This window comes from Pseudorca crassidens, chromosome 4 (genome assembly GCF_039906515.1).
Source record: "Pseudorca crassidens isolate mPseCra1 chromosome 4, mPseCra1.hap1, whole genome shotgun sequence".
Lineage (NCBI taxonomy): Eukaryota > Metazoa > Chordata > Mammalia > Artiodactyla > Delphinidae > Pseudorca > Pseudorca crassidens.
Window position 1 is genome coordinate 152,274,246 of NC_090299.1, and position 16,915 is coordinate 152,291,160.

The window sequence follows — 16,915 nt, forward strand, 5'->3', positions numbered from 1 at the left end:
TGAACTTAAGGGAAAACATCGTATCTTAATGATACGATGATTACTTCCAAACTGCCTCTTCAGGGGTCCTGCCATTTCTCCAGCACCGCTGTTCTCTTTGACATCTCTCCTTGTCTTCAATTACAACAGCTTAAAAGCTAGACTCATAAGCTTCCCTCCCAAATCAGATCTTTCTCCTGATTTTCTTGTTTCAGTCAATGGCCCCATCTTTCTTTTTATTCATGCTTAACCCTGGAATCACACGGTAAAAAACACAAATGGAAACACCTTGAAATAATATATCTCACCTGTTCTATTGACAACCCCCCTCCCCCAAAGCTTAACATCCTCAATTGGACAAACTCGAGGAGATAAGTACCACTGGTGTGAGTGCAGAACTGTGTGACCCCTGCAGGGGAGACCCTGAGGCCATGTACTAAAGGCATAGGTGTGTCCACTCTTGTCCCTACCAGTCCCGCTCCGGGACCTCTAACACAAGCACAGACACACTCAGGTGAGCCGACCTTCATGATCATCCAGTGGAATATGACACAGCCACAAAAAAGGAATGAGGATGCCCTCTGTGCTCTGATATGGAAAGACCTCCAGAGTATATTTTAAGAGATAAAAACACACGTAAGCCTAATGCCTTTTTGCCCTTTAACCTCTCTCTCCCAAGGCACTGACTATTCATGTCCAGTATCTTTGTAACAAATGCCTCACTGACCTTGACTTTTGAACCACGCCAAAATGCTAAAATATGTTAAAATATTAAATTAACTGAAGGAAACTAACAACTTTGGTATACTTTTGATATTCCTTTTTAAAAACACTTGCATGGTTCAAAAGTTAAAGCAATATAACAAGTTTTCAAAGCACACATGAGACTGAAATAGTATAGGTAGCTGAGTGCAGACTAGTGAACCCAGATATGCTATCTTTTGTACAAAAATTTAAAATGTCGAGTTAGCTTCCTTAGTTCAGTCTCTTGGCTGCTTTATAAACGTGAATGGTTCCATATTCCCTTCCATAGGAAATTCAAGTTTTGCTTTGATTTTTACTGCTCTCTGCTTCATGCCCCGTTCAACCTTTCTCAACATAATTCTCCCATGGACTTCTTTCCCTGACCAGCCCCTGCTCCAAGCTTGTACGTCCCGCTTGTGAGCCTTCCTTAGCTGGACATACCGTGTCCTCACCTCTTACCCAAAGTAGAGAAGACGTGAAGTGCTGACTGTGAGAAGGGAGCCCCACCCCCGGCTGGTCCTCCCCTATTGTCCTCTTCTCTGAATTCCCAAAACACTGAGAATCGTCATCACACGGTCCAGACCATCTGCCACAGGTCCATGTAATCTTTTTTCTCTAAAGACTTTCCAATTCAATAGAAGATAGGAACCACATTTTCCATCTGCTTCAAGGTCCTCGAAGTACCTGACACTCAGTAAAATTGAATGCATAAAACCTGATTATATGTGTCTATCTTAATTGTTAAATAGGCATGTGTGTGCGCTCATATATATGTTAATTCGCAAAGCTAACATTAGACACTGCAACTGCATTTTCTCCTCAAAGTTACCATGAAAACCCTCTGCTTTGTATAGACCCATCTGTTTTTCTAATAGCAATAGAGGATGATATGTTAGAAATATACTTGAAGGACACAGAGAAAAGCCCTAGACTGCTTCTTCAAACAACTGTGTGACCCTCCAACAAATCACTTAACCTCTCTGACCCTCAACTTTTTTCATCTAAAAAATGGGGAGGGACTTCCCTGGTGGCGCAGTGGTTGAGAATCACCCGCCAATGCAGGGGACACAGGTTCAAGCCTTGGTCTGGGAAGCTCCCACATGCCACAGAGCAACTAAGTCCGTGCACCACAACTGCTGAGTCTGCACTCTAGAACCCGTGAGCCACAACTACTGAAGCCCACGTGCCACAACTACTGAGCCCACGAGCCACAACTACTGAAACCTGTGTGCCTAGAGCCCGGGCTCCGCAACAAGAGAAGCCACTGCAATGAGAAGCCCGTGCACCACAACAAAGAGTTGCCCCCGCTCGCCACAACTAGAGAAAGCCCACGCGCAGCAATGAAGACCCAATGCAGCCAAAATTTTTTTTAAATAAATAAATAAAAATAAATAAATAAAATAAAAAATGGAGATATACCCACTTTACAGAACTGTGATGAGAATTAAATAGTAATGGCTACAAAATTCTCGGGGTATTTTTTGGCACATGATAAAATCTCAAAATACGTTAGTTGAGAAGTTTCACTACAAATTGGATGGGAGATGGGGTGCTGAGCATGAGGAAGAAATGAAGACTAAGGAATCAGTGGTCTGAGCCTGTATACTGGACATGAAATGGGTGAGTCAGAAAGAAGAATCCAGCTCGATTAGGTCAAGAGGGAATCTGGTGGCACTAAGTTAGGACAAGGTAATGAGATGTATCTTATGGATATGAACACAAAGCCAAATAGATTACAAGGTCTTCCGGGCTACAGACTTGAAGAACTTGGTACAGTGTGTCAAACACAAAGTTCCATGATGGAGTCTGTGAATGCTTTCAAAAGCATGGGAAACTTTAAAAATCAATATGTTATACGCAAGGGTACTTCTCTATACTTCCAACCTTTCCAATTTCCCTAGATTTGCAACCCTATACACTTACTATTAGTAAAACTCACGTGTGTGTCTACACTGACAACTGATTTCAACAAGCATCTATTATATATCAAGCACTGTGCAGCGAAGTCTGATAGTGATGGTGGGAGAAATGGTGCACAAAGAAAATAACAGCCTTTGTCCTACAGGATCTCATAGTTTAAGGATAAAGAGGGTTGTCTGAATAATACAACACAGACCCTGAGAATGTGGGTAATAGAAGAAGTGCAAAATACAATGGGAGACTAGGGGTGATCCATTCTATTTATAATTAGGAAGAAGAAAATCAAGAAAACTTCATACAGGATGGGAAATCTTAACTGATATTTCAGGGAGGCAGAGGAAAGGGCTTTTGGGGCTGAAGGAAGTGTCGGGTATGATAAGTAATCCTGGGTCAGTGAACTGACAACCCAGGGCGAAACTGTGCTAGGAAGAAGTGCTGAATCTCTAACTGTGGAGGACATGGTGGATTAACAAGACAGATTTATTCTGAATCCAGTGGGGAGCCTTCAGGGCTTCCTAAATAGAAGAGTGATGTCCTGATTTGAGAGCAGATACAAGCAAGTCATACTGGCAACAGGAAAGAATGGAACTAGGGAACTGAGATGTGAGATTTTTATGGTATACAGGTGGGTAGGTAGTATGGGACCGAGGGAAAGGAGAGGAGGAACCTGTGAAAGGTTCAGAAAGAATTTTACAGGATTTGATATGGGGTCGGGTACAAAGGAAAAAAAAATTCAAGATGTCCGAGGTTCTGAATTTGAATGACTGTGGCTAATACCTTCTACGGAGAGAAGGAACGCAGGAAGAGGGACCAGTGTTCAGGGAAGGCTAAAGTAAGAAAAATAATTCTGAGTGGGAAATGTTGAGGGCAAATAGAAAGGAACCAGCAGCCCAGGGTTTGTGCAGGGCTGGCACAAACCCTGACCTGGCAGGGTCCCCTTCCACAGGTAGCCCCACCTGAGACGGAGTAGGAGGCACCCGGGGGGCATGCACGTCGAGATGTTTAGCCTGATCCGCAGTTCTACGTAAGGACTGTGGCTCTGAAGAAAGCTAACCGCTAGAATCAAAGATCTGGGTTTCCTCACAACACAACTCTACAGAGGAAGCAAGTTAAGGAAGTAGAGAAAAGAACGGAGAGTAGATTCAAGGATAAATCAAAGCCTTTTTTTTTTAAATTTTAATTTATTTATTTTTGGCTGCATTGGGTCTTCCTTGCTGTGCGCAGGCTTTCTCTAGTTGCTGCGAGTGGGGGCTGATCTTCCTTGTGGTGCGCGGGCTTCTCACTGCTGTGGCTTCTCTTGTTACGGAGCACAGGATCTAGGCACGTGGGCTTCAGTAGTTGTGGCACACAGGCTCAGTCGTTGTGGCTCGTGGGCTCAGTAGTTGTGGCACGTGTGCTCAGTAGTTGTGGCACGTGTGCTCAGTAGTTGTGGCTTGAGCGCTCTAGAGTGCAGGCTCAGTAGTTGTGGCACATGGGCTTATTTGCTCCGAGACATGTGGGCTCTTCCCGGACCAGGGCTCGAACCAGTGTCCCCTGCATTGGCAGGTGGATTCTTAACCACTGCGCCACCAGGGAAGTCCTCAAAGCCTTTTTTTAATTGAAAAGGAAATCTGTCTTCTTGAGAACTCCGACTCCTGGATCTTCACTGAAGCACGTCTAAGAGAGTGTCCTGGACTTTTTTCTTGGCATGCGCTCCACTTCCACCCTGAACCATGGGGACTAGAAGACTGAAAACTACATTTGCCCAAATTGTGCTTCATCCCGGCTTTGCCAGCGGTGGGGGTGGGGTGGGGTCGGGCATCATCTTGCCTTGGGTGGCTGCAGGGGTGTCAGCAGCTCAGGGCAGACACATTTCTCCCCACAGTGCCAGCTGGGGTGGGTGCCCTGGGGCTTTGGGTGATGCCACCTTCTCCCTTTGCTCTTTTGGGCTTTATAACACTTTTTGTCAACAATTCCCTGTGCTATATCCTCTGCTGTTTAAGATGCCTGGGGTGGTTTTGGATATGGAAACTGACTGATACTTAACCTGGATAACACGTAGGGAAGATGTAAGGCTAGACATGACCTTAGCAATGCTTTACAATTGACTGTCCAGAGGATGGGAGCAATTGTTTCCATTTTAAAAAGAAAAGCAACATCCTAAACCAATGTAACCAGATTCCAAGTTTCCTTATACTGGCTACGAAACTCCAAGTCATTTCAATGAATTCCTTTCGGAACAAACTGATTTAACGGAGTTAAAATGGAAAGGTTCCAGAAATTCCTTTTAGTAAAGGGTAAAAAATATTAACAAACAGAAAACTCAGTTAAATAGAGTCGAGAGAGCGGAATGGGGAGCTCACATGCCCTGGGATCATAGCAGAGCCCAACGGGAAAGAGACAGACCCCTCTTCCTTCCTGGCCAGGCCTCAGCCAATGGACAGCCGTGGACGCCTCGTTTACTATAACCCTCCCAACTTCCTTGTGTTCTCTATAAAAGCGTTCTCCTTCCCTTGATGTGAGGGACTTGTACTGGCTCGCCATGGTCGCAGACCCTGAACTGCAATTCTCTGCTGGTCCTGAATAAACCCATTTTTGCTGGGGACAATCTGGCCGTCTATTTGTTTCAGGTCAACAAAAGAAACTTAGAAGAGAGCCAGGATGCACCACAGAAGAGATCACTGCCTTTTCCTGCCTCAGACCAAGATCCAGACTAAGTTGGGTGACTCCCAGACACGCTGGCTAGTTAACTGTTGAGTTGGACAACATAGACCCAAAGGGGTAACAGTAACCAAACATGAAATAGTTATTAATTAAAAGAGTGACTGTTGTAATTAAAATTACCCGCCATATAGAGCATTAGCCATGTGTCTAGCCCTACACATAGCACTGAACATATTTATTTAATCCTCAAGATATCCTATGAGGCTGGTGCAATTATTAGCCCCACTTTATCCCCAGATGAAGAAACCAAGGTTTAGAGAAATTAAGTGACTTGCCCAAGGTCACACAAGTAGAAGTGATAGAACGTGAATAATTTGTAATTTTAGAGAATGTACACTTTCTAAAGGGAGAAGGAACGTGGAGAAAAACAAAGCCTGATGGAGTGGATAAATTGGCCTCAAATTATCATTAAGTCAAGACAAAGGCATTCTGCATTCCAATTTTGGGGCGTAAAGAAATGTTTTCTGAGAGAGCTCTTCAAAGCTTGAATGCTCTGTGAATTGTACAAAATATACAAAATTGCCTCTAACCAAAAATGTCAAGAATCTGCTATTTTAGAAGAATCAATGTTATTTCCTCTCCGATTGGCCTGGAAGAACTCTCTAAGGCAACATTTCAACGACAAAGAGATTGTTGCTGAATGTGTTTGGAGAAAAGCCATCAACTGCAGGAGGAAGGGAAATACAGTGTTCTTTCCCTGAAGAATAAAAAAGACTAAAACCTTTGCAGGCAATACTATCCATTATGAGAGGCGCTGACAGGAAACACAGATGGAGTCTAGAGAGGAAAAGGGACCGAATCTAAGGTGACCTAATTCTGTGATGGTTTTATGGGCTGAACACTTCCATTCAGCCAGTGAATATAACTAGACATCCCCAAACAGGTATTTACATGAGTGTGTGTTGTCACAGGTGAGAGAGTGGTTACGTGAGCGGGTTGAGAAGAGCTGAGTGACGTGACAGGAAAGTGGAAACTGAGTGGCAAAGAATACCTGAGTAATAAGAGAGAATCAGTGGCTATTTCAGAGCGTCAGGAAGCCAGAATAACGTTGACTTATAGCATTTTCTAGTTCGCAAAATACTTTAACTCCATTTGATCCTCATTTATGAGCTATGATTTTTCTGAATATTACAGATAATGAAAATAAGCTTCACAGCAGCTAAAAGGTTTCCCAGGGTCTCAGAGCTTTTGACCACTGAGGCTGGGGCCCCTGACCCCAGAGCTGATACTTTCTGTCCCCTGAAGCCATGCCTGTCAATGTAAATGAAGAATCTGAGAAAAAATCATGTTGATTGATGAGACGTGGGTGTAAAGCAATGTCCACACATCAGGATCTTTAACAAGTGTCCTGAATGTTGGGAAGAAGAGTTAAATCATAAAAATGGCCAGGTACCTTACTACTGACAGCCCGGCTCCGATGTAATTGAGCAGTGGTTTTGACACCTCTTCTGCATCCATTCCAAACCAGCCAAACCTGGAAATGGAAAGAGTCATATCAAAGAAGATATTGTTGAATATGTGTTCATCACAGTGTTTAAGGCCATGGACTCGGGGTCAGATTCCTGGATTGAAATCCTAGGTCCCTCACCTCCTACCTGTGACTTGGATAAGTTAACTATCTCTATTGGGCCTCAATTTCCCATGTTTAAAACTGGGACAATTACACCTCCAATTACACCTCACGTACAGGTTTCTTAAGATTAAATGAGCTAGTATATGTAAAAGTACTTGTCTAAAAGAAAAGTCCCTTTCTCATTAAGACTAAGGAAGAAGGAAGAAAAAATAGATTAAGTGGGTAATTGAATGCTGGTGAGTTGACTGCTACTTTGTATAATACTTGAAATAGATTCAATAACTGCTTGGTTAAAGATCGCTGCTCTTTGGCATCCCTTTAAATTCTTTTTTTTTTTTTCCCCATGTCTTGAGGTTGTATTGATCATCACCGACCATCACTGTGAACCACCCAGGGCCAGAGAAAGGAGGCAAGGACAGGAAAAAGACAATAGCACTTGTAAAAAGCAGGGCGGGGATGAGGAAAGGACAGGAAAGAATGTACTGGAACTTAGCTGGCTTTGTTATAACTGAGGTTGTTGTAGTGTTTTGAGTGGGAAGAGGGGCCCGGAAAGCAAGGTTAGAGTGAAAGCCCCCTTTCTATTTATTTTCCCAAACTCAACTTGAACGTTCATCTTAATGCTGACCTAGGGTGGTGCAGTCCAAAAGGATCTTCTCAGAAGATGAAGCTGTTCCCAGGCTGCACCAGACCATAGGGCAGCTTCCGCCAGATACGGTGATAGAGCACTTGACACGTGGCCAGCGCAGCCGAGGAACTCGATGCTTAACTTTGTCACATTTTAATTAATTTAAATTTAAATACACATGGCCACATGTGGCTTGCGGTGACCCGATCTGGACAGCTCAGCTCTAGAGCTGCAGGTTGGCAAACTTTCCCTTTAAGGGCCAGTGGGTACATATTTTAGGCTTTGCGGGCTAGGTGGCCTCTTGCAACTACCCACCTCTACCATTATAGGGAACAAGCAGCCGCAGACACTCCTTAAACGGATGTGTTTGGCTGTGTTCCAATATCACTTTATTTACAAAAATGGCTGGGAAGGGGGACCAGGGTTTGCTGACACTGGCTCAGACCCCAGAGGGAAGAATATGGGCTTTAGAACCATGGCTGATTAGCTCTGTGAACTTCAGCAAGTCCCTCATCTTCTTTGTGTGCCAGTTCTCTTATAAGATAGCACTTACCTCATACAGTTGTGAAAATGAGATGGGAATAATGTATATAATATGTCCAGCAAACTGCCACACATAGAAAGGGAACATAAATATCAGTGTCCTTTCTCTCTCCCTGCTTTGTTCCCTAGAGACAATTCTTTACTTTATCTTGATCAGAGTGTCAGATCACTTCTTTAGAACTTAAGGGAAATAGTAATTCAAGGTAGCATATGTTATGTGTATGCCTTACCAGTAGTGGCCTCTGTGAGGGTAGGAACCAAGCATTATTCCTCTCAGCTAGTCCCATGCTTAGCACTGGCCTTACACAGAGGGTGAGTGCAGAGAATCATAGTTGAAACACTTTGCTTTGTGTTACCTTGAGCTTGCCCAGCCGATTAAGGCATTAAATGATCCCCAGATTAAGATTCCAAGGCCCAAACCAATGGTTTTGATAATTGGGACAACCGCAATGTTTCCTGTAGATGAAATATACAGAAGAAAGGTGTTATTTCCAATACAGAAAACAAGTTTATCAATTGAATTAATTTTTATTTTAATTTCAGCTGAAGCTCATGGGAGGGTTCCCTTTTCTCCACATCTACGCCAGCATTTATTGTTTGCAGGTTTTTTGATGATGGCCATTCTGACCGGTGTGAGGTGATACCCCATTGTAGTTTTTTGTGTTTTTTTTTAACATCTTTATTGGGGTATAATTGCTTTACAATGGTGTGTTAGTTTCTGCTTTATAACAAAGTGAATCAGTTATACATATACATATGTTTCCATATCTCTTCCCTCTTGCGTCTCCCTCCCTCCCACCCTCCCTATCCCACCCCTCTAGGTGGTCACAAAGCACCGAGCTGATATCCCTGTGCCATGCGGCTGCTTCCCACTAGCTATCTACCTTAGTTTGGTAGTGTATATATGTCCATGCCTCTCTCTTGCTTTGTCACAGCTCACCCCTCATTGTAGTTTTGATTTGCATTTTCAGTAGCCATGGAAGCACCCTAAATGTCCATCAACAGAGGAATGGATAAAGAAGATGTGGTACATATATACAATGGGATATTACTCAGCCATAAAAAGGAATGAAGTGATGCCATTTGCACCAATGTGGATGGACCTAGAGATGATCATACTAAGTGAAGTAAGTCAGACAGAGACAAATATCATATGATATTGCTCACATGAGGAACCTAAAAGAAGGCTACAAATAAACTTATCTGCAAAACAGAAATAGAGTTACAGATGTAGAAAATAAATTTATGGTTATCAGGGGGTAAGTGGGGGTGGAGGGATAAATTGGAAGAGTGGGATTGACGTATACACACTACTATATATAAAATAGATAACTAATAAGGACATACTGTACAGCACAGGGACCTCTACTCAATTCTCTGTAATGATCTATATGGGAACAGAAGCTTAAAAAAGAGTGGTTATATGTATATGTATAACTGATTCACTTTGCTGTACAGCAGAAACTAACACAACATTGTAAATCAACTACACCCCAATAAAAATTTAAAAAAATAAAACAAAATAAAGATTTAATAAAAATGAAAAAAAAAAGCTTATGGGATTTGGACAAACTTAGTAAAGCACAATTCGTCATTTTAAAAATAAAACAGCCACATATTTTGGCATTTAAACTCATGATTATGACTGCTAAAAGAGCCAGGCTTAGGGCAACATCCTACAGAGAAAATGTTGAATTAGCTCCTTGCCTAACTGCACCAATGCTCTTCGTCCTTAGCCTAGGTCTCTGTTTTATGTCTTTTTGCAGAAACTGGTCAATGATAAAATCGGTAGTGACCATCCCCTACGACTCGAACCAGGGCCAACCGCTGGCAGATGTCCCTGTCCCAGTACGGCCCAGACTTTGCTCTCCCATGCTCACCCACTTGTCTTCTGGAGTCCTGCACCCAGTGCTTCGTGCTCAGGACTAAATTCATGGTTCGTCTTTCCAGTTCTTGACTGGCTGTCTGGTCTCAGTCAATCTCCTCTGGAAAGGTTCCCTCTCTTGGTTTCCAAGATCTCTTCATCTCCCAGTTCCCTCCTGTTTCTCTCTTTCTCTGGCTTCTCTTTCTCATCAGACCTTCCGGATTTAGATGCCCTCTGAATATTTTCCCTAGAACACACCCCTCCTCTTGCTATATTCTTCTTTGGGTACTTGACTAGTTTCATGATTTCAGCTATCAGCTAGAGTCACATGCTCCCAGTGCTAGCCTGGACCTTCTCCAGAGTTTTAGTCTCGATAAGAAATTTCCTGGGCTTCCCTGGTGGCTCAGTGGTTAAGAATCCATCTGCCAATGCAGGGGACACGGGTTCGAGCCCTGGTCCGGGAAGATCCCACGTGCCGCGGAGCAGCTAAGCCCCTGCGCCACAACTACTGAGGCTGTGCTCTGGAGCCCGTGAGCCACAGCTACTGAAGCCCACACGCCTAGAGCCCGTGCTCCGCAACAAGAGAAGCCACTGCAATGAGAAGCCTGGGCACCGCAACGAAGAGTAGCCCCCGCTCGCTACTACTAGAGAAAGCCTGCATGCACCAACGAAGACCCAACACAGCCAAAAGTAAATAAATTTATAAAAAGAAAAAGAAAAAGAAATTTCCAACACCAGGAACTTTCAGCTCAAAAGGTCCCAGCTGAACTCATTATTTTCCCTTTCGGACACGTTCTCTTCCCCGTTTTCCTCATCCAAGTCAATGACACCATCACTCTCCTAATCACTTACGAGAAAATCCCTACATTACCATTGGGTCCTCCCTTTCCTCTGCTCCCCACATTCAATCAGCTACTGTAACCTACAGCATCCCCGTCTGCAGCAGTTCTCAAACTAGACTCTAACCCACCGACTCCCAGTGGGACCTGCTGGGTGAATAGAGATACTATGGTGGTTGTCAAGATCTGCAGGATGAATGGTTGCTTTCTCTGTTCCCCTCTCCCATTAGACATGACAATCATAAGCATACGAAGGTATAAGTGAGCTATAATAATTACAACTCTAGTGGAAATTTAAAAGTTAACTCTTTTGTCCTCCAACTCATCATCTTCACTAAATCACTTAATTCTGTAGAGATTCAAATTAAGTAGTTACCTAATACATTTTTAACGTTTAAAAATTCATTTGCTTTTAATCAAATTGCCTCTAGAGAGCCTTGATAGTTGGGATTCTCTTTGCTAAAGAGAAGAAAACTCTCCTGGGGTGTATTTATATTAATAGAAGAAAAGCATTCCTGATTGGCCAAGCAAAGGTGTAAATTCTAGTTATATAACTTCAGGCAACAGTGAGAAGGCAACAGAGGGAAGGTTTTTGTTTGCTTTTGTTTTTCTGCCAGTGCTTTTGAAATGATAATGTGTCTGTGTTTGTCTACTTTTAAGGACAAGTCCTAAAGATGATAGTAGTAGAAACGACTGTTTAATAAATATTTTCTGACAAACATAATGGGAGAGAAAGAAAGAAAGACCAGAGCACTTAAACTAATACATGAGTTATGCTTGAACAGATAGTGAGTGAAACATTTTTCCTATAATAATTTTATATAATTATACATATAATATATAGTAATAATTTTACTATCACAATTATCTACCAGGAACTAAGAAAGAAATCATTAAAAGGAAAGAGTCAGGAAATGTACCAAAAATATTTATGGAGCATATAAATGAAAGAAACTAAATTGTTCATTTAGTTTCCTTCTACTATGAACCAGATTTATTTGGATCATAGCATAAAGTGATTAAAGAATAAATTATATCAAATATTACCTGTTGCCCAAATGCAGCCCCCAACCATTGCAAAAGGCCAAAACTTAGGGCAATGTAATATCAGATTGACCACCAAGGCAACCAACCATATGGCAGCACAAAGTACCCACTGGAGAAACATTCCTGGAAAAAAAAAAAAAACTGGTGTCATTGGTTCAAACTGATCTAAGGAATTAGTGCGCTTAGGAATATCAGTGAATTATTATAGTAATGGTCACAATTTATTGCATGCCTCTATGCCAGGCACTTTACATGTTTATTATATTTCTTGTAACTACTATGCATCATAATTAACCCTAATTCAAAGACAGAAAATGAACCGGAGATGAAGCAACTTGTCCAAATAGCTAACAGTCTGTAAAACTGGAATTTAAACTCAACTGGACTCCAAAGCTTGCTCTACACTGTGCATTCCGGCTTAACAGGGATCAAAAATTTTCTACCAAAGAATGTTGGCAAGACCAAGACTATATACTTTTATTCAGATGCTATACTTAGTGCCATTCCTCACCAAAGACAAGGCATTAAGAACTTCACAATAGCATGATAGTAATTTAAAACTTTAGGGATCGTATGTGCCATTTTGGGATAAACATAAAGTCCTTTATGGCCATATGTAGGTCTCATGCACTTGGAGTTGAGTGTCTGCACTGAGTCAGACATTCCAGACCTGAGAATTAGCCTTCTAGGTCAGGGCTACTCCCCTTCCTATGCTCTGCCAGTTACTTGAAGGTCACATGGTGATATGAGGTGTATCTGTGCTTTTCTGAGGCTTAGAAGGAGGGTTTAGGGATTAAAAGGATACAGAAAACATCGACATTGGAAAAAATACTAAGGTAGTTATAACTCAGTGTAGCACTTTTGACTCTATTGGAAAATTTTCCCTATTTCTATTCAATCTCACGGTGGAGGAGAGAAAAAAAAGGCTGTTAACCTCTAAGACAAAAAAGTAAGAACACAGAGATGAAAGGAAACTTCATTTTACAAAAGAGAAACTGAGAACAAAAGAGTGGATAAGGTTTGTCTGGGATCACACAGTTCTTGTAGAACACCCAAAAGTCAGGTCCTCTAACCCTTAGTATGTTTTTTGTTATTTTTTTTTTTTAGCACTTTTCATTCCTGTTCTAACTCCAAAGGGGAGAAGAAGAAAGGCTCTGGAGGGAAAGGATTTGTAACTCTATTGTCTTAGTGGTATAAAGACATAAGAAAAAAGGCTGAGATAAAGTTGAAAAAAAAAAAAGACATAAATTGGAGTGAAAACACAATGCCTCCCACCAGGCTTTCACCATAACATCTCCAATTTCTCCTCCTGGCTTTAACAGGAAAGGCAGGTAGATAAAAACAACTACTGCTTCTCCTTCCCTATAATTCACATTACAGTCAGTTCTACCATAATGTGACATGTGTGTTCCTAAACATCACCGTACTGTGTAAAATCATGTGATAAAGCCTGCAGAGCTTAGGGGGAAAATGGGGCTAAGGACACAACACTCAGAAACTCCATCAACAACTTATTAAGAAAAGATAGGAGCCTAAGAAGATGGTAGTGCAGTTTTACACTGGTTAAGTGGTTAAGACATTCACAAATGCTGCAATAAATATGGAACTTTACCTTAAAAAAGATCTGAAGTTGGCTTATGCAAATGGATGTCAGAAGTGCTGTAGCTTGTGAATTATTGGGAAGGTGGTGAATGAGGGTTTGAACACCAGATGTGTAAGGGTGTGGTGTAACAGACCTGGTGGTTGTGTGAAGGGGTGTGTGTGAGCACATTTTGTGCATTGCTATGCATCTTTGTTCATCTGGGTGCAGTTTTCTGTGTTCACCTAATGTTTGTCAGAGTCAACATTGCTCATAGGCAAACACAGATTTCGTGTTATGTGCAAATTGTTTTCTATTATATCAATTGTGGTGGCAATTTGTGTTTGCAAAACAAGTGTTATCAGTAGAGCTAACTTCCTTCTTTTCTAAACATAACAGATATGGCTAAAAGGCTTTCCCCATCCTAGCTTTATGATGAAACACAATCTTAAGGTTATCCTATACTGACTAGCATTCAGATAACATGGCATGGGCATTGCCAAATGATTTTTTTTAAGCTCTATTCATTTGGCTTCAGGTACAGCAAAATTCATTTTTATAGCCATCATTTAAAAAAGACAGAAAAAGTGAACTTCACATTTAAAATTAATTTAAGACTAACAATGAAGGAAACATAACTACCATCGCCAGTCTCATATTTTTTAAGTGGTACAAAGTTTGAGCCAAACAAAAGGATGGCTACAATAGAGGAGATGAAACCAGTGGTGAGGTCTGTTCCATTATTGCTCATGGCTCTGGTCCTGCCCGAGAGCAAGCTGGTTCACTTTCAACTTGATGTACTTTTCAAGAGCTTCTGAAATAAAAGGAATAAAAATGAAACAATTAAAAAGTTGTGAATCTGTGAGCAAACTGTCATCAATACATGATACTTATTGAGTTTGTCAAAAGTACGGAAAGAGTCCTTCCAGATAAAAAGTTAAGACATTATGAAATTATGTATTACATTCACACCCCATGTTCATTCATTCATTTTTTCAGTTATGTTGGCAACAAATATTTTTTGATCACTGACCTACAAAACAAACAATAAAACAAGCAAAATTTGTCTTCAGAGCTTGAAAACCTAACTTCTTCCAAAACCTGGATACAATTTGTATGATATTGTAAAGAAATTCTTCTGTGTGGGTAGATTGTATCATGAAGATTTGTGGACCAGGATCCTGTTCAGTTCAATTGGTTGTTGTGACAAGTCAATGACAAAGCATGGGTGAAGACTTTGAGACCTATCAGTGCCTTCTGAGCACAAGCTGTTCTACTATTTAACACGAGCTTAAGGGCACATTTAAGTTGTATTGTTGCTATATACTCAGGATCCCCTAGAGGTAAAGGCACTTTTCTTCAACAGTAGCACCACCTAGGTGTGTATTAGTTTAAATAGTTCATGAAATTATATTTGTGACTTTTTAAAAAACTGAACAGATAGAAGAATCTCCTAAAGATCTCTTTAACAATCTCTTGAAGGTGACCAAGATGGTGGAGAAGGAAGACCCTGAGCCTACCTCCTTCCAAAATCACAACTATTTACAAAGAAACTATCAATGAAAATGACCTGAAGGCTAGCAGAAAAGATCATCTGCAACTAAAGATATAAAGAAGGAACCACAAGGTGATGGGAGGAGGGGTGAAGACACAGTAGAGTCGAGACCGACACCCATGGGTAGGTGACCACAAACAGTAGGATAATCACAATTGCAGAGATTTCCCCAAGGAGCGAGGGGTCTAAGCCCCACATTGGGCTCCCCAGACCGGGGATCCTGCACAGAGAAGATGAGTCCCCAGAACTTCTAGCTTTGAAGGTCAGTGAGACTTGCATTTGGGAAAACCAGAGGTCTGTAGGAAACAGAGCCTCTGCTCTTAGAGGGTGCATGCAAAATCTCACACACTCCAAGACCCAGGGCAGAGGCAGTAATATGAAAGGAGCCTGGGTCAGACCTCTTGCTGATCTTGGAGAGTCGCCTGGAGAGGCAGGAGGCAAGCAGTTCTCACCCTGGGGTCACAGATGTTGGCAACAGCCATTTTCAGGAGCTCATGCTGCCACTAGGGCACTGGTGCTAGCAAGCACCATTTTGAAGTCCTCCCACTAGCCTATCAGCACTGGAATCTGGCCTCACCCAAAGGCCAGTTGTCACCAGTCCTGTGATGTCCGAGGCCAAGCAGCCAGCAGTGCAGAGACTAGTCCAACCCACTAGTAAGCCAGCAGAAGCCATAGGTGGCCCCCCTCCCCAGTCCCCAGTATCTGCAGAACCTGGTCCTGCCTATCAGCAGGACAAGACTAGCTCCAGGACCCCCTGGCTTGCAGCTAGCCACCCCAGGACTTGATTCTGCATTAGGGGTCATGGAGCTAGTGTTAGATCACTAGTACAGCATGTGAGACTTTGCATTCTCTCTTTAAGAGCGGAGTCTCTGCTTCCATACTTGGGCTGGCACTAGACACATGACCCCCTGGTGCACTTCAGCCAGCTGCATTAGGAGCTGGCCTCACCAACCAGTGAGTGGGCACCAGCCTTGGGACAACATGGTCCCCATAGCCAGCCATCCTGGGACTTGGCCCCTTCCACCAGTGGCCAGCAGCCTCTGCACTAGGCAGGGCCTGGCAATCAACTGGGCTGAGGGCCAGCCACACCTTCCAGTGCACCCACAGTAGTTGGCCCTAACACAACAAAAGGACTCATGCAGCCCATATGAGAAGCACCCCTAGAGAATACATCTCTGGTGACCAGCGGGGAGTGTGCTGCTGGGATGAATAGGATGTCTACTACTTAAGACCACTTTTCCAAGATCAGAAAATATAACCAGCCTATCTAATACAGAGAAGAACAAAAACAAAGAACCAGAAAAATGAGGTGACAAAGGAATATTTTCAAAATGAAAAAACAAGATAAAACTCCACAAGAAATGCTAAGTGAAGTGAAGGTAAGCAATTTACCCAATAAAGAGTTTAGGTAATGATCAGAGAGATGCTCAACAAACTTGAGGAAAGAATGGATGAAAGAGTGAGAATTTTAACAATGAGTTAGAAAATACAAAGGAGAACCAAAGAGAGGTGAAGAACACAATAACTGAAATAAAAAATACACTAGAAAAAAATAACAGTAGATTAGATGATATAGAGGAAGGGATCATCGAACTGGAAGACAAAACAGTGGAAATCACCCAAGCTAAACAGAAAACAGAAATAAAACAAAGAAGGATAGCTTAAGAGACCCCTGGGACAACATCAAACACACTAACATTCACATTAAGGGGTGTAGGAATGAGAAGGGAGAGAAAAGGGGCGAAAAACATATTTAAAAAAATAATAGCTGATACACCATACTAACAAATTGAAGAATAAAAACCATATGATCATCTCAAAAGATGCAGAAAAAACTTTTGACAGAATTCAACACCCAATTATGATAAAAACTCTCCAGAAAGTGGGCATAGAGGGAACCTACCTCAACATACTAAAGGCCATATATGACAAACCCACAGCCAA

The 16,915-nt window shown here is 42.1% G+C and overlaps 1 protein-coding gene across 7 annotated transcripts in view; it reads right to left on the bottom strand.

Annotated features, from left to right (window-relative positions):
- The window catches only part of TMEM144 (transmembrane protein 144), a 49,932-nt gene that overhangs the window by 22,508 nt on the left and 10,509 nt on the right, over positions 1 to 16,915 (bottom strand). For 6 of the 7 annotated variants that reach the window (XM_067737078.1, XM_067737083.1, XM_067737077.1 and 3 more), the window contains 4 exons: positions 14,059 to 14,230; positions 11,838 to 11,960; positions 8,444 to 8,543; positions 6,740 to 6,820 (listed from right to left, as the gene is read on the bottom strand). In XM_067737078.1, coding sequence (XP_067593179.1) covers positions 6,740 to 6,820; positions 8,444 to 8,543; positions 11,838 to 11,960; positions 14,059 to 14,167 — 413 coding nt within the window. In that variant the 5' untranslated portion in view covers positions 14,168 to 14,230. The remainder of the gene's footprint in view (positions 1 to 6,739; positions 6,821 to 8,443; positions 8,544 to 11,837; positions 11,961 to 14,058; positions 14,231 to 16,915) is intronic. The other variant, XM_067737082.1, reaches the window with a different exon arrangement.